The sequence below is a fragment of the Talpa europaea genome (assembly GCF_964194135.1).
Source record: "Talpa europaea genome assembly, chromosome: 1".
Taxonomy (NCBI): Eukaryota; Metazoa; Chordata; class Mammalia; order Eulipotyphla; family Talpidae; genus Talpa; species Talpa europaea.
The window spans coordinates 102709439-102728146 of NC_140073.1; the positions used below are offsets into that span (position 1 = coordinate 102709439).

At 35.6% G+C, this 18708-nt stretch overlaps 1 protein-coding gene across 3 annotated transcripts in view; it reads right to left on the reverse strand.

Moving 5' to 3' along the window:
- KCNH7 (potassium voltage-gated channel subfamily H member 7) overlaps window positions 1–8718 on the reverse strand; it is a gene marked incomplete at both ends in the record, with an annotated part of 403917 nt that extends 395199 nt beyond the window's left edge. For all 3 annotated transcript variants that reach the window (XM_084235091.1, XM_084235090.1, XM_084235092.1), the window contains 2 exons: window positions 6736–6966; window positions 8643–8718. In XM_084235091.1, coding sequence (XP_084091217.1) covers window positions 6736–6966; window positions 8643–8718 — 307 coding nt within the window. The remainder of the gene's footprint in view (window positions 1–6735; window positions 6967–8642) is intronic.
- Between the last annotated feature and the right edge of the window lie 9990 nt (window positions 8719–18708).

Consider the following 18708-nt stretch of genomic DNA (forward strand, 5'->3'; position numbering starts at 1 on the left):
TTTAACATCTCTGCACTTCCATTTAACTAATCTAGAAAATGGGATAATCTCTACTCCCAAAGCAGTAATGAAAATCAGATAAAATAATTTACATAAAGAGCAGTCACAGGGTTCAATTAACATTAATCCTTTGTGACAAGATCTAATTGGGTGGGGGCCCTAGTCTATGAGCTATAATCAGTGGAATTAAAACCTGGAGATCTCATCTATGTGTACAAAAGACCTAAATAAATGTATAGCTAAAGGTCAACTGATTAACACTTTGAAAGGAAGCAGATTGGGTACATAGGAATTTTTAGCAAAACCTGAAGAAATTTTAACTAATTTATATAAGAAAGGTAAATTGGAACGTGACTAAAATTATTCACAGAACATAGAGTGTTGCATCACTCCAACACTGATTTTATTGAATTGATGTAACATTCATTAGCATATTCAAAAAAATCTTCGAATTGTGGTTTTAATGTGACTTTTTTCTAACAAATATTTTTTTTCAGATAAAAACCTTAGATTTTATATTATTTTATTTTTTTATTATTTTATTATTTGAGAAATTGGTTATGAAACTACTACTAATTTTACACTTTAATATCTGTCATCACACCCATCATCTTGGGTCATTAATACAGATTTCACTGAACAGAAATAAGGAAGATTGAGTATAGAGGTCATGGTCTATATGAGAAACAACAGTCATTCTATGTAGCTTTGAACCTATGTGCTTAATAAATGTTTCTCAAAACTAATTTTTCAACATCATGCAAGAAGTAATGTTCTATCACAAGGAAGAACAAAAAACAAAGGCACAAAGCACTCCGAATACGGTTCACAAAGGAAAGGAAAACAAAACAAAACAAAACAACAGGAAAAGGAAACCAAAAAAAACCTTAATGGTTAATGTCTACCTGCTGAATCAATTTCTCTGACTGGTCATCCTGGAAGAAAAAGCCAGGAAATACAGGAGCAACTCAGTTCTGGGAGCCCTGCCATGCCCTCTCCTGGTACAATATCATTTACTATTACTTTACAAACTGAGACAACTAAAAGCAGAAATGCATCTACACGTCCACTCACTCTCCTCCAGAATTCCTACCTACCAAGCACTAGCCAAAGCTGTTTTATTCATTTTTTGAAAGAAAGATAGTGTCACATTTCTACAAAACACTGGAAGCCACAAAGAGGTCAGCTTATACACAAGCAGAACTACTTTGAGGGAATGGCACAGAGGGCCGCCTTAGCCATGATTATATCTACAGAAAGAGTATTTTAATTTTCTTAATTAGATATTTCATATAAAGGAAAAAGATATGGAAAATTCAGTCCAGGTGATGGCAGCCTGGTATTTGGTTTTGTCATGACACACCTATGGCAATTTGACTTGTTTAATTGTTCTATAATAGGACATATCTCTTCACTAAGGTGGTTAATGTCTTAGTGTTGCATGATTCCATGGCTTCATCATAGTTCAATACTTTTGCTAAAGGTAGACAGGCAGAGTAAAGAGAGGATAAAAATCAGTGGATAATAATTATTTTTTATTATTATTAAAAATTAATCTTAGTATTTTAGATTTGACACACTATAGCTAAGATAAAGCTTCATTGTCAAAATTTTCAAGAAAACACGGAGCGATAAAATGTTGCACAAGATATAAAATGTCAATCCACATAACTTAAGAAGGCAGTAGTGTGTCAAGTATAGCAGTGAAATCAAGTTAGAAAAGAACATAAGAGAATTTCTGGTTTGGTTATTAGATAGAGACTGTTGGAGACACTAATGAGAGTCATTTTGATGCAGTGTAAGTAAGTGACACTTGGGTAACTGGTTAATAATTTCTGGTTAATAGCCTCTCTCTTTATTAAATTATTTTCTAGCCATTTGTATAGTTATAGGCTCTACACAGACTTTATAGCAGCTGATTAAGCAAAGAAATATATCCATTAATAAAAATTAAAGTGCAAATTGCTCTTAAGCATATTTGTAAAGGTGTTCTTAAAAAAATAAGAAAAATCAAAACATCAAATTTTCCTATAACTCTCTTTTCTCAAGGAGATCTTAATATCCTTGCTGCCCCAAGTCTATTACACATTTCATATCTCCTCTCCATACCAAGTGAGCAACAACTTCATGCTAGTCTTTTCCATACATTCTGGACACATAAATTAATATAACTTGATGCTTTCTCTGAATAAGCTCAGAAGCAGATAAAATTACTACATGTAATTAATAATATGTAGCACACTCCAGGTACTACTTGGGAGTCAGGAACCAAGAATTGTAGAGACACAAAGGAATGTTAAATTAACATTCTGGACCAGGCAACACAGGCATCAGGAAAGATTTTGCAGAGAAGTCCTTGCAAGGATAACAGTGGTTTCTTTAGGATGAGAAGATGAAGGAAAGAGAAACCATTTGAAGAGATTTTATGCTATTATAAAGGAAAATTGAAGGGTGGATAAAACCTGGATGACATAAAAGTATGTAAGTTATTTGAGAAACTCTGAGTAGGTAAGTATTATCGAACTATAAGAGTTGTAGGAGAAATGAAATTGGCAAGATATTCAACTAACTGATATTTATTGAGCACCTATTATAGGCAAAGAAATAATTGGGTATAGGGAAGAAAGGAAGAGGGGAAAAATAACAGAAAATGACTTCCAAATGTTAATAGTTTATATGAATATTTATGGTAACATTCCATATTCCAACCTTTTCTTGCCATTGACTCAATTATCCTCCAACTCTCCTGGCTTCTGACTGCCAGTAATTGCTTCAGCTTTATTTATAGAAGCATATATACATACACACATACATATACACACACAAACATAAAAAACCTATTATACATCAACAGAAGGCAGGGAAGCCAGTTTCTCCCAATAAGTTTAGTCCATGTGATAGCACTAAACTGACCCTCTTTTCAAGCTTGTGGGATGTGACAACAACAGAGCAGTTATTTCTCAAGCCAAGAGAAAACATATCTTCTCTTTAGAATCCAGAGTACTGAGCTGTTGTCAGTAAAGCTCTGTACCGAGGGCCATCCCCTTCTAAGGTAAAATCTTAGGTATTAGAGAAACAGTAGGATAGAGGCAAAGGATGATACAACTTGATCCCTGCATTATGCAGATTCTTTCAGCACCAGGTTGCATGCTTGAGCTATTAAAATATTAACTAAGCTACATCACTTCTTTAGTAAGTTATTACAATCAAAAGACAAAAGATACCAAGAAAACACATAAACAAGTATATTTTAGAGTTGGGAAGTAGAGGAAGAGCAATAATTAACCCTAATTTTTATTCTCCATTTATATTTATTTCCTTGACCATATATTCTTTTTTTCCCTTCAAAAACAATTTCATGAAAACATGGGGGATTTAGAAGACAGAAATGAATAGCTTATAATACAAATATCAGAAAAGCATGAAAATATTTAGAGTTGCTTGATAATTTTAGATACAAACCACATATCTAAATATGCCTGAAGTAATCTAGCATTTCAACTAGCCAGCTTTTATGCCATGACACACCCAATCAGGTAAGCATTAAATTAACGGATGACCAACAAAAACTGTTTCTGCTTCCTTATTATTAATCATCTCCAATTGAAGTGGTCTGCTATTTCTCAACCACTGTTGCCAAAAAGGTGTTTTTAACATGAATGTATTACTCAATTAAAGTACATGCCCATCCTTATATAAACCTCAGCATAATTATAGTTTTGTATAATTAGAGTTTTTATGTCAAAAGATTTACAGCTTTATCACCTCAAGCAATATTTCACAGCTGCCAAGAATGATTTATGCAATAATGACTTAAACTGTAAAATAGAATTCTCAAAGGAAGGACTGTCAAATATTCCTACTGCAAATAACTATGTTTTTAAAAATTGATATTCTGGTAAACAACAAGTCCATTTATACCTGGAAAAATCACACAAAGGAATATGGTAGGAAGTTATGCTTTACCATGATAATGACGCAGCTCACCACTCACGGAATCAATGTGAACTCATGGCATAGGTCGTGGGTATTTATAAAGCCGGTGGGCCACTTTGAAAACCAAGTTTTTGCAAATAACGTCCTGCTTATTATTTTGCCATTACAATAAAAGTGAATGGGAAAAATGGACATGAAATAGCTGAACTTTTTGCTCATTTGTTCCTTGTGCTTATTGCGTCACTAATTCATTTTCCTATAGAAATAAACAAAGGAAGTACTTACTATATGTATTTAAGAAACCAACAACCTTTTAAATGACCTGAATAATAAAGAGTTAAGGAAATTTTGAGAAATAAATCTTGGAAAATAATGGTAATTTTGTCTCTCCCTCCCTTCATAAATGTAGAGTGACTGGCAGGTCTCTAAGTGGTGAGGTATTCAAAGCATTTGAACTTCACAAGCTCTGACCGATTCTGCAGTTGTCATGTGAATAAAACCAACACACTTTGAAGATTCAATTCAAGGTATCCGAACTGGTAGCAAAAGCACAAGTTGATTACATTCAGAGCAAATAAGTATGTGTCTTCACAACCCCAAAAGGTCATTCAAATTAATCTTTTTCTTTGAAAGAAAGAGAAAAAACTTGGCCTATCACCTCTTATTTTCCATATAAATAAAAACTAAATAGCAGCATTTATCAGTAACTCTAAAGATGCCCAGGTCATTGTAGACTGAATCAAATCTAAAAATGAAGATAGCAGAATCACAATCATCATCAAAGTTTCAAATAAAGGCTTTAAGTAAAGATTCTATGTCTAAAATAGAGAGGTTTTAATTTGTATAACAAGAAAATCATTCTGAGAGATTTGCATTAGTCAATGCACCAGAAACGTCACTGCAGAAATTTTTACATTCATATCTGTGATTCCACATTAAATTGCTTTTAAGTGTTTGAGATATCTTACACACATTATACAAGTTAAACTATTTTTAAAACATCACCATTCCAAATACAGTGTTGTTATAAATAACAACTTCTATTTGTAAATATTTTCTGGAAAATAGAGTTAGTATCTAAGTGACCTGGGTAATCAATATTAGCTTTATACTTAAATTCTAGATGTCAAAAAAAAAAAAAATCTAAAAGCATAATGGCCAAATGTAGACCAACACACCCTGAAGTAACCACAATACAGACTGCATCAACACCTTCATAAATGTTTAAGTGGGAAAAAATGTCAGACATTCAATTATTCCAAAAGTCTAAATTGTTTGCATTAGATACACACACGCGCGCACACGTGCGTGTGCACTCACACACACACACAAACAAACAGATGAATCGTATTTGGATAGTAAGTGCCTTAATCCAAAATATACTTTTAAGACAACAAAGCAATTAGGCTATTTCTAGAATGATAACACCACTGATGGAAAAGTGAGGGAAAACAAGAACTTTAAAAAACAATCTCTGTTGCTTGATAATCATAGAATTGCTAAATTAATCCAAAGTTATACAAACCTATTTTACCAATACTACTTTGTTACACACACCCACTCAAGTAGATATTAAGGAAAAGCCAATTAAGAATTTTGCATTCTCTATAATGAAATATTTAATTATAAGAAAATAAGAAGATTTAAATCTTTTTCCTGCTGGAATTTGTTCTCTGTATTTTACCAAATGGTGAATCATTGTTAAGATAAGGATGTAATATTTCATTCATTTACAAAAGAGTTTGAGTTACCTAAAAATCTTAACAGATACCCCCACTCCGATTCACCAAGATTTCTGTCAATGTAATAAAAATAAATAAATGATAAATGTAATATCTATACAACTAGTACAATGTGAATTTTAATAGATTTACCTTAAACCCTAAATTGTTGAATATCACAGAGTGTGCACACTTGAGATTACATATACTTTCAAATGGGTATTTCTGAATAATCATACTGGTAAATTTACATACATAGATGGTGTACTTAAATGAACGCCCTCCATTAAATGTGCAATATTTTTAGAACTATTATAGGTCTAACATATTTATGTCCCCACAGAAAGCTTGGAAGAAGCAGGAGTGCCCTTGAAGTTAAGGTATGACCTTAAGTTCAATATGTCAGTTTTGCTGCAGCTGTGAAAATAAATATTAATAATTCCACGATATCCTATTTTTTCTCCATTTCTTGTTTGAGAAGAAATCTTGAATACATGAATAATCTTGATTATTTGAATACACATAGGTTTACTAGACCAATCTTAGAAGTTCCTATCTGTTATTCTTAATCTCATACACAAAAAGAGCAAAAGAAACAAGAGGGGTTGCCTATCAGAATTGAAGATCCAAGAAACACTTGTCACAATTTTAGTTTTAGATATACAGTTTTCAACAAGATTATGCTTTGTGAAATATACTCAAAGATTGAGTAAATAAAATCCCTTATTGTTTCTCTAGCAAATAGCTATCAATACAACCTGTAAATTATGGTCTTTATATTACTCCTTAGAAAGGAAGAGAGTAAAATTGATTTGTGGCATTTTGTCCTCAATGACATTAAGGTATTGGACTTTTGAAGAGTATAAAGTGCACTTATACAGAGAAGAAATTGTTTCAACTCATCCACTAATGAGAGTATCTCTAATTCCTGGATCGTAAAAACCAATAAGCAAAGCATATATCTACAGTTGAATATTTGGTGCTTCTTTACATATGAACTTTCAGTAATCGGTTGTCAAAATATTTCATTTCAGAAGAATTAATTAAATTCAAGGAATCCTAAATAGATAATCTTTACCATTTTTGTGATAGTAGGTGACCTCCACTTTCCGCTCCTCTGACCCCAGCAATGCCTGGGCAATTTGGGCAATATCATGCCTCTTGGTCTCGGGCCCATGAAGAAAGTCGCAGGTACATGGCTTTTGCATGACATCTGGCCTGGAGAAACCAGTCATCTCACAGAACCCATCGTTGCAGTAGATGATGGCACAGTTCTGCACTCTCGCATTTGCAATGATAAATTTTTTATCTGTAATAAAAAGATAGTAAGGCATGGTTTAAAAGACTTCGGCAAGACTCTCATAAACACTGGAGCAATTTGTTGCATAATAGGAGATCTGAAATGCAGGTGTTTCCCAAATTGCCAACTGCCCAGCTTTTAAAAGAAAAAATAAAACCTTAAATGTGAAATTAATGGTTCTAAGTAGTTCCCACAAAAAGTATTAAGGAACTACTCTTCAAATTGCAAGAATGTAATTTCCCAAATAGTCTAGTTCTCAAGTTGGGTTCACAAGTCTCAATTCCTGGGGGGGGGGGGGGGGGCGCGGTTAAGGCATACTTAGACAAGCATCTGGTACACTGATATATCCAGAATGCCATTTAATCGTAAGGTAAATATTTTCAAAGTCAAAATAGTGAAACATCCAGGAACTGTCAGATTTTCTCGCTTCAATGTTGGCTTTTAGAATATAACTTTCTCCAAGTAGTCATTATTATCAGATTTGATTTTTCTTTATCCCTATAAAGCATAATACACACATCACGTTAAAAAAAAATAAAACTTAGCAGTGAAACTATTTCACATTAACTAACAGTTGAATAATACAAAAGTTTACCTTTTCATAATGTTTCTCCAGGAATTAAAAATAGTTACACACACAAATTAAATATCACGTTAACACCGTTTTACTTTTACGTTGAGAAAACCTTGAATTTTTGTGTATTAATATGAATTTTAATACTAAGAATCTATTAATTTTGATTACAGATTATATTTATTATTTCCATATAGAATGTGAAACAGGGTAGATGAGTCTATTTTGTACATAGGTTAATATACACTCATGTCACTAAATGCAGCATTAGAGTAACAGCAAAATGTACAACATAAAGGTGTGTCATGTATTTTGAAGGAAATATTAAATACAAATTAACAAGTATAGGATTTTAAATTAATAGATTTATATATTTCATCCCCTATAGCTAGTCCACATGAGACCATTAAATTTCTCTGGCTTGATTTAGTCTTTTTTGGAATTTACCTATTACACTTCAATTTTTTAACTTCTGGATGGAAATTTAAAGGCCTAATAAAAGACAGAAAACTTATTTTGAATAATGAACTGTCTGTGTAAAGAACCACCATGGATCAGCTATTGCTTTTTCCAGATTATCCTGCTTGTAATATATTTGCATTGATTCAAAGCAAAGTTTAGCTTCTCGAAACTAACAGCAAGCAAGAATCCCTGTCACACCACAGCCTTGCAATTTAACCAAAGTAAAATAGAGTTTTGAATAGTCATTTACATCACGGGTGCCCCTTAGGTTCTCCAGTTTCAACGGCAAGCTTTGCCCTGCTCCTGACTTTCAAAAAGTCCACAATAAACAGCCTCTAAATAGAAGCCCATGCTAGACTAGTACGTTCCCTTTAAGATAGTAGAAGAGTAGGTCGTTAAGTAGCAAGGCAGATAATGGAGCAGTGGGAGAGAGGATCAAATTGCCTCCTATAATGGAGACCATAATCTAAAATGTAAATCGAAATTAGTATCAGAGGGCGCACACCACCAGTGCCGTTCGAACCTCCTGGCTGGGTTTCGCCGCTAACTTGACAGAGCCCCGGAGTTGCAGTGGCCCCAGCTTGCAAGCGGCTGATGCCAAGTGCACTACCCAAGCAGAAAGCGAAGGAGAGAGAACAAATGAACTTACTTTGCCCTTCAAATTTCCGTATGATGGTCCCCAAAAATGTGTTTTGTGGTGCCACATGCCCCCTGCGAACAGGCATGTTGACCCTGGTGTTCCGAAGACCGCGACCCCCGAGCGCTGGAGTTCTCCGGGGAGCTCTGCGCGGCTAGAGCCCAGGCCGGCGCGCGAGCCGCTCTTTGTGGCAGAGCATCCTCTTTAGCCACCAGCAATCTCTTCCCATTAGCACCACTTCCAGACACCCGCTTTCCCCACCGGAGTCCGATCCATTCCCCTCACCTTCCGGAGGGGGCCGTGCACCGGACTGCCTGCCGCGGGGGAGCGGGTTTGGGGGTGGGGAGAGGGAAGGAGGCGGGGTGACTGGAGGTGGCGGGGGAGGGAGGGGGGAGGAGCGGAGGGGGTGGGGTGGGGAGGGGGCGGGGAGTCACAAGGGCAATCGATCTGTTTCCCTTCTCCCGAGCAGCGCCAATTTCCTAGTGCAAATGGGCTTAACCTGGCGGGTGCCCAGAACTATGAGGACAGCGGCTGGGGGTTGGGGGGGGCGGGGGGGCGGGGGGGGGGCGGGATAGGAGACTTGTGCGGCTTTTGAAGGAAGGGGAAAAAGAAAAGGAGGCCTGGGAAGGGAGGGGGGTTGACGTTTCTATCTCCGCCCTCTCCCCCTACACACACACACACACACACACACACACACACACACACACACACACACCCTTTATCCCGAGAGCTTGGGCGCCACCACAGCTCGGATTACTCAAGCGTGCTTTAGCGGAAACCAGCCAAGAAATCTCCAAAACTCAGTGACAAACAGCTACTCTGGGAAGGTGATCTCCATGGCCACCAGCCACAGAACTCCATCCCTAAGCTCCTCACGCCGCAGGAGCTAAAACACCCTTAGCTGCAAAAAGGGAGAGAAGAGAGAGAGAGAGAGAGAGAGAGAGAGAGAGAGAGAGAGAGAGAGAGAGAGAGAGAGAGAGAGAAAATGTTCCCTCAATGAGGACTATTTCTGAACTCTGGCGATGTTTGGGAGGCTGGAGACTGAGGGTGAGCCCACTTGAGTGTGCAAGCTTAGTCCCAGGGTGCAGCCCGGATTCTTGGGCTGGGCGAAGGTGGGCGCTGAAGCCCAAGCTGAACTGGCGCTCTCATCCCTACCAAGCGCAGAGCCGCGCCTCCCGAAGATTGAAGGCTGTCGGCGCCGCTGAGCATGCCCAGTTCTACTGTTTGAACCCCTGAGGAGTTACAAGGTTTGGGGGGCGATTAGGTCTCCTGGTGCTGGAGGCTAAGAGAAAGATCAGAAGGTCAGGGATTCTGGGTGCAACTGATAGGAAACAAGGAATGAGTTTGGAATGGGCGAGGCTGGGCTAGGTGCGGAGGTGCGAAGACAAAAGGTGGGTGGGGCTAAGAGTTGTCAGTTTGGTGTGACCTCCCATTGCCTCTTGTCTCTTGAACAAACACCGCGGTGCTCTCTCCCATCATTTCTAAGGAATCGTCTCGTTTAGGATTGGAAAGAGTTCAAGAATCGAATAAAATCTAATTCCATCTTGTTAACTCAGAACCGGCCACACGGATATCACATGGTATACATACCACTTCTGTTCAAATAGTCCTCCTGGAGACTTAGGAAATCATGGTGACAAACCATGCCAGGAGGGGGTGTTTCTAAGTTATCATTCTAGATTTTCTTGCTTCTTTTCATTTATATTATCTCCTCTTTTAACTTAATAGCTCCTCTTCTCTTTCCGTTCTCTAGATGAATTTGTCACTACCGCAACTTACAGAAACTAGAACACAGAAAAAATTCCTGTTTCCAGCTAGCTATAAGGGTCCAGGCCCCTATCAAAACGTGTAGATGCATAGTACAGTTTTGGGGGCTCTTGTAGAACATTAGTCTGCATTGTCTGTGTCTTGAGTCAGCTGGTATCATATTCACAGTCATAGCCTCAAATCTGAAGTGTAAAAAAAAATGAGGATGGAATTGAGAAGAACAAGAGGGACGGCTTAGATTTGGAAAGTGAATCATGTGAATTGCAATAAATAACAAAGGTATAAACACAATAACTTTTATTTCATATTCCAGAAAACACTCTCCAAAAAATCTAAACAAAAACAAGAACCTAGGTAATCCTACTCTTTCTTATCAGAATAATGTGAGTGAAATGGAAATGTTGAATTTTCTGGTTAATTAGCTTTACTTAAAAAGAAGCAATCTATGACAAACCTTAGGCTTTTATGGTAGCTTGGGTTTTCCTCAATCTGTACAGTTCCCTTCCTCGGAATATAAAAAGGTACTCTTCTCCAACGTACGGTTTTAATCTCTCCCCCTTTTTTTTCTGTATAAGTAGATCAGATCGGTCTGTCGGTCTGTTCACTAACTGCAGCTGAGCTTGTAAAACACGAGTTCCTCTCTTAGATGCTGAACGTGCGGAGCTAACCATGGTGCTGACTCGGATCTGCAGTTAGCAGTTGCTTTCTACGTTCAGCCACAGACAATAGAACTGCACACTCAGGCAAGTTGTCCTGATATGTTCACATATATAAGTTGTCTTCACTGTATATTCACAAAAAAACAGAGCGCTATTTCAACTCCATGTATAAAGCATCTTCTTTTTCTACTTAACTTCTTAATTAAATCCAAGCTCAAATCTATGCCTTCCAAAATGCATCAAGGATTCCAGAAAAAAACTGAAAGAACTACATATTATATGGACTGCAATTAAGATTTAAAGTACACCATAAAGGCATAATAACACAAAAGTAAGTGTGTCAAGGTTACATGACTAAATCTCTTTTTTTAATCACATGTAAACTCAATGAATATATATTGCTTCAAAGGAAGTAGACACTAACACACTTTAAAACATTTTTTTTTGCCATATGACAAGATGTATTAACACGCAGAAGGTAACAGTGCATAATGTCTCTAGTTGAGAGGCAAATACTAACTTTCACAAACTATTGAGTGTGAAAACCCTAGAATTCCACTTTACTGGTAGGAAAAAATGGCTTCCTCAAGAGGAAAAGTGGCTTTTTGATCCCAAATGTATTTTCAATCTACAATCTTAGAGTGGTCTCTGTTTATTTGTCATAGTTAATTAAACACAAGATGGTTAAAGTTCTATTGTCTTTATTCATATGAGCAATCTCTGTGGGCTTCACATTTTTCCCAACCTAATTTAGCTCTAAGATTAGTTCTATTAAGGATTCAGTGTAAGTTCATAGGACATTTTATAATCTATGTATTGTAATTGATTGATCTGAGCAGAAGATTAAAGGCATCCTGTTTCTAAATTACCCCAGTAATCGTGTTCATGCATTATACATTGGTACAGTGGAGACAAGTACATCAATCTATATTCAGCCAATAATAGAATCAAGCCAGAGTATGGTAATCATGGTTGCTTGCTGGCTGAAAAATTACACCTCCCTCCACCACCACCCTCCATAAAAGTGAACTGTAGATTGCACGTTGAAGTTTTCATAATTTTTTACTATTGGAGGCCTATTATGTTTTGGGAGGCAGGGAGTCCAAATAATGGACAAACCACCTAAGTTCAGCTATTGAAGTTCTATCAAGTATACAGTTGAAAACTCATCACAATCTACTTATGGGCAAGGATATATTCTTAAAATTACTTAATTTACTATTACTATTTTTAAGACTCAGGTGTTAATACTTGAATTGTTAATGAAGTAGTAGCAACAATAATGGGAAATTTAAGTGGCATCCCTACCTTGACAATGAATAAAAACTTCTTGAGATCCGTTAGGCCATAAAATTTGTCACATTTTCACAAAAGTATATAATACAAAAAAAATCCATGAATTCAATGTGATTTTTTCTCAAATTGGCAAGTTTATTTTAATGATCTCATGCCTACAAAACTTTATATAATTTCTGGATTTTCTATTCGATTCCATTGGTCTGTATGTCTGTTCTTGTTCCAATACCATGCAGTTTTGATGATTATGGCTTTGTAGTATAGTTTGAAGTCTGGGAGTGTGATGCCTCCATTTCCTTCTTTTTTTTTCAGTAGAGCTCTGGCTATTCGGGGTTTTTGGTGATTCCATATGAATTTCATCAATAATTGTTCTATTTCTTTGAAGAATGACATTGAAATTTTGATTGGAATAGCATTGAATCGGTATATTGCTTTTGGTAGGATGGCCATTTTAATAATGTTTATTCTTCCAATCCATGAGCAGGGGATGTCTTTCCACATATTTATGGTCAACTAATCTTTGACAAAGGAGCAAAGACTATGCATTGGAGCAAAGAAAGTTTGTTCAATAAATGGTGGTGGGAAAACTGGGTTGCTACATGCAAAAGAATGAAGCTTGACCACTACCTCACACCATACACAAAAATCAACTCAAAATGGATTAAAGAACTAGACATAAGACCTGAAACCATAAAATACATAGAAGGAAATATAGGCGAAACACTACATGATTTGCATATCAAAGACATCTTTACAGACACATCACCCAAAGCAGTGATAGTGAAGGCAAAGATAAACAGCTGGGACTACATCAAATTAAAGAGCTTCTGCACAGCAAAAGAGACAATAACAAAAACAAAGAGAAACCCCACCAACTGGGAGAACATTTTTGCACCCAACACTAATGATAAAGGACTGATCACAAAAATCTGCAAAGAGCTGATGAGACTCAACAACAACAAAGAAAATAACCCAGTCAAAAAATGGGCAGAAGAGGGCCTCCCGGGTGGCACAGCGGTTGAGCGCTGGGTTGCAAAGCTTCCCGCAGCCTCTGCAGCACCGGTTTGATCCCCGGCTGCTTCCCGGCCACCAGAGGAGGGTCCCACATGGCGCGCAGACCTCTCCTGCCGCCCGCTGCTCCCCTCAGCAGTGTCCTTCGGTCCTTCTGCCTGCTCTGCTCCCCGCTCTGGCTCTGGTGAATTCTTTCACCCTCCCGTGCTTCTGACTGTACCCAGTGCTTGTATAAATAAACAAACAAATAAATAAATCTTTAAAAAAAAATGGGCAGAAGAGCTAAAAAGAAACTTCTCTGAAGAGGAAATGCAAATGGCCAACAGGCATATGAAAAAATGTTCAACATCACTTGTCATCAGGGAAATGCAAATCAAAACTACCATGAGATACCATCTCACACCAGTGAGAATGGCACATATTAAAAAAACTAGCAACAACAAATGTTGGCGAGGGTGTGGAGAAAAAGGAACTCTCCTGCACTGTTGGTGGGAGTGCAAACTGGTCCAACCACTATGGAGAGCTGTGTGGAGATTTCTGGACCTACTAAACATAGAGCTTCCATATGATCCAGCAATTCCACTCATAGGTATTTACCCAAAGGACACAGAAACATCAATTCCAAAGAACACCTGCACCCCTATGTTTATAGCAGCACTATTTACAATAGCTAAGCTTTGGAAACAGCCCAAATGCCCAAAAATAGATGACTGGATCAAGAAGATGTGGTACATATATACCATGGAATATTACTCAGCATTCAAAAAAGATAAACACATGCAATTTGCAGCAACATGGATGGCGCTGGAAGGGATCATGCTCAGCGAAATAAGCCAAAAAGAAAAAGAAAAATACCGGATGGTCTCACTCATAGCAGGAATCTAGAAAACTTAAATAAGGGATCAGGAAAAAGAATAAGAAAGTGAAAATCAAAATCAACAAAAAACTATGAACCAGAGACATTTTTTGGGGGGTGGGGGCCGGGAGGCGAGGGATTGGGGTCAGAATGGGGCATGTGCAGCTGTATGGGGGAATATAAAAATAAAATTTATTATTTAATAAAAAAAGAAACAATCAAAAAAACTTTATATAAAAGCTACGTTAATGTGGTCTTCTATAGAGATGGCATTTCCTCACTAATTAGGTCATATTTATCTGAAGAAACATCTAACTTTAGAGTTACAAGTTAGGCTGATTTGTCTTATATTATATGGGCTCCAGAACATCATGGGGTAGAAAGTTTGAAGTAATCTAATACAAAAATAATTCTGTGGAACATGCAATAGTGAAAAGGGCAGGGAACAAAATTGACTTCTAACCAATTCTGTAAAGAAATTTCCATTCGAACAAAACTTATGAAAATAGTTAAGCTTTCTGTTCATAGTTTCATTCCTAAAATAAATACAATCTCCAATTTTGGGTTTTGGGGAAAAAAGTAGTGAAGTGAGTAAGATCTGTGGATGACTACAATACACAGAAAGCTACATAGTAGAGGCCATGAAGCATTTGAAAATGTAAAGTGTTCTTCCTTTTTGAGAAAGACATCATTTGAGAATTTTTGATATACATTACCAAGTCTCTAGGAGATACATGGTAGAGACATATTATTTGTCAATTCAGCCTGGATACAATTTTTAGAAGATGTATTTTTTGTAAAATGATGTGGTATGAGATTTGTTTTGAAATACTGCAAAGAATAGGAAAGTAGCTAAAGCAAATAGTGTAAAATCATTAAGTGGTTGAATCATTTGATGAGTTTATGAAGATTTGGTTTAATTTTTTCTATGTTTGCATGTTTCATTTCTTTTCCATAATAAATTTTAAGATTGAAAAGAAAAGATAAAATGCTTAGCACAAACCATTGCTTTCCAATATAAGCACTCTACATTTTTTAAATTAGCAAATTAGTAATAGTACATTAATGTGAAATTTCACTAATTTAGATTAGGTCATGTTAGTAGTTTGTGTGTATTTGGGGCATGTCCAGTAAGATGCAGAATGGAGTAGGTTAATCACACTTGTACTCATTATACCTGTCTGGTTTAAAATTAAATATTCCTACAGAAAATCTGTGTGCTTTTCAGATAACATACTTTATAAGTTAGTGTTAATCCAAATAGCTATTATCCACTTCTCTTCAGATACTTTTATGGTAACATACATTATAGTTTTTAACCAAATAGTTAATATTTGGCTCATATCATTGAATATATGTGAATCTTACTGTAGTAAGGTCTACTCTGTCAGGAACAAGGTATTGGCATATCCTTCCCTAAAATACATTAACTATTCTGCAGAAAAGAACCTGCTCAAATATATGATATAAATACATTCATTAACAACTGATCTGTGATCTATGAGTTATTTAGAGATCTGAAGTCTTAAAAGTAAAAATGCATCTAGAAATTTAAATTTCTTAAAATGATTAAAAGGCTAGTCTAAGGGAACATAATATAGAATACATTGGTGAGGTTATTTCAGAAGATTAATTCTTAACACTAATTCAAAAAGATATTTTCACCTATATGTTCATAGCAGCATCAATCAATGAAATACTACTCAGTTACTAAAGATGAAATCTTACCTTTTGCAACATAACAGATGGAACTTAAGTTGCTTATGCTAAGTGAACTAGTCAGAAAGTATAATACAATTACCAAATAGTTTCTTTCATGTGAAATATAAATAACCAAAGAAAACTAATAAAACACAAGAAAAATATCTCATAGACTGTGTGAAGCAACGGTTATTGCCAGAGGGGAAGGAGAATGGGGTTGGAGGAAAGGGGAGAGGGGTCAGTTTGATAGTGGTAATAGCAGTAGAACTTTTGGGTATGTTGGGCACAGTGAGGCATACATATATACTAAAGTGTGAAGTTTTACTGCCAAAATGTATATAATATTATAAACCTAGTAAATAAGAATTTTCCTAAAAAGAAAATATGATTTATGTACTAAATTTAATAATTTAGCACATAGATAAAAAATAAGACAATTGTTACATATATAATAATTTTTAATACTGAGTGTGTATGAACATTTATATATCAGAGGCTTAAAAATTACTTTTTAGTGGACAAATACACTGTTATCATTAGCCAGGTGATTTAACTTGTTTTATTAATTACACCTAACTTGATTAGTTTTTGCTCCTCTTGGAAATACATATTTCCATAGAAATACATTGAATTTAATTGCTTCTTGAAGAAACATATTTGTTATTTTTTAAAAATTGTATTCATATCTTGGGACTGAATTGAGGAGACAAAGTCTTCAGGGAAATCAAGGCAGCTTGATTTTACAGAGAAAAAATCAAGGAGACTAGGGAATTGTATGGAAAGGGAAGTTCTGATGCCTTCACAGGGTCAGCTCTACTCTTTGTGGTAGTGCTGCCTTGTAAAATATGAGAGGAAACTCTCCAAAACCAAAGGGAAAAAAATTGAGGGAAGGATTTGGTAGAACAATTACCAAAGTTTACAAAGGACTGGGAATAGTTGCTATACCAACATCTAAAGTAAAAACCTTACTAATACATGGAACACTGATTAGATTCTTCAGAAAGTTACTGCATTAATAGAGGAGTAAATTAGACCTTAAGTAGATACTGATTTACCAACTCAAAAGCAAGTCTCAAAAGGATTATATTGATATACTAATTTTGCCACAGAACAAAGACAGACATACTTAAAGGAATACAGAAATATCTAGCACCACAAAATTAACAATGTCCATCATCCAACCGAACATTACCATGGATGCCTATGATGGTCAATGTGATGGTCAGTTTATCTGTCAGATTGACTAAGCTATAAATCTTATTTATTCAATCAAACACTGACTGAAATGCTGATGTGCATGTTATTATAGATGTAACCAAAGTCTAAAATCAGTTTATATTTATATAAGATTATCCTATATGTCAAGTGTAGACCTGACTAAATCAGTTAAATGATCTAAAGACAGAAAAGAGGCTTTCCTAAAGAAGAAAGAATTCTGCCTGAGAAAATCTGCTTTAACTCCTGCCTAAGAGTTCCAATTTGCCCTTCCTAATGGCCTCCCTTACAGATGTAGAAATTGCCTAGCCAGTCATCACATAAGCTAATTGCTTTTCCTGGTAATAAATCTATCTATAATATCTGCCTACATTTCTATCTATCTGTCTATCTTCTATCTATCTATTTTGCTTTGTTATTTTCCTGGTAGAATCCTAACTGATACAGAAGTCACAAGTAAAATTAGAAGATAATTCAAAATGGTTGGGAAGACACATCAAAATTTGTGAGAAGCAATGAATGCAGGATTGAAAGAGAAATTTATTGAAAGAAATACTCTTAATTTTTAAAATAAAATGTTTAAATTACTTAGAAAACTAAAAAATCCCAAAAAATCTACAAAATGTGCACACAGAAAAGAAAAATAAAGAAAAAAAGCAGAAGTAATACAAAAGAAAGCAGGAGATTATAAGAAAAATGATACAAACAACAACTGGCTTATTTTAGATTAATAAAATGGATAAATTTATAGCCAAGTGGACCAGGACAAAAAGAAAGCATACAAACTACCAATATTGGAAAAAAAAAGCAGAATAATCATACTTCAGATCCTTCAGAAATTTAAAAGTAATTTTCAAAATTATGAAAAGCTTTATGACAATAAATATGTCAAATTATACAGAATACACACAATCCTCAATTAAGAGAAGTCACTCAAAAAGAAATAGATAATCTGAATAGCTCATAATTATTAAAGAAAAATTGAATTTGTTGTTAAAACTTTCTATTAAAAAAAAAACCCTCCCAACCAAATTTTAGAAAACTGAGTGCATTTTTCTACAAAATTTAGTTGGTTTAGTATTTAAAAACCAATCAATGTAATTCCCCAAATTGACTTAAAAATACAGAGACAATCTTTTTGATATAGAAAAAAGGCAATATGAAATATCAATTTATCATCCAAAATCTCTCTAATTAAGGCAGATATACCAGGAAATTTCCTTACCAAAACAAAAGGCACCTATGAAACACCTTTTTCAAATGTCCTGCTTAATAGTGACAAATTATTTCCCTCCTATGATCAGGAATAAGACAAAAATATTCACTCATAACTTTTAATATTTCATTGATATGGAACTTGTTTTATAATATTATGTTTACTTCTCCAACTCCAAATACAATGTTAACTTAAAGAAGCACTTACAAATATATTTGAGTTGATTGAGTAGGGTTTTTAATTTTTTGTTTATTTTGAAGGCAAGACTACAGTTTGTCTAAATGGTCTTATAACATGTTCAGGTCCTTCGGAGCCACACCGTGCAGATGAGGGACTGAACTCCGCCACGGACACCCA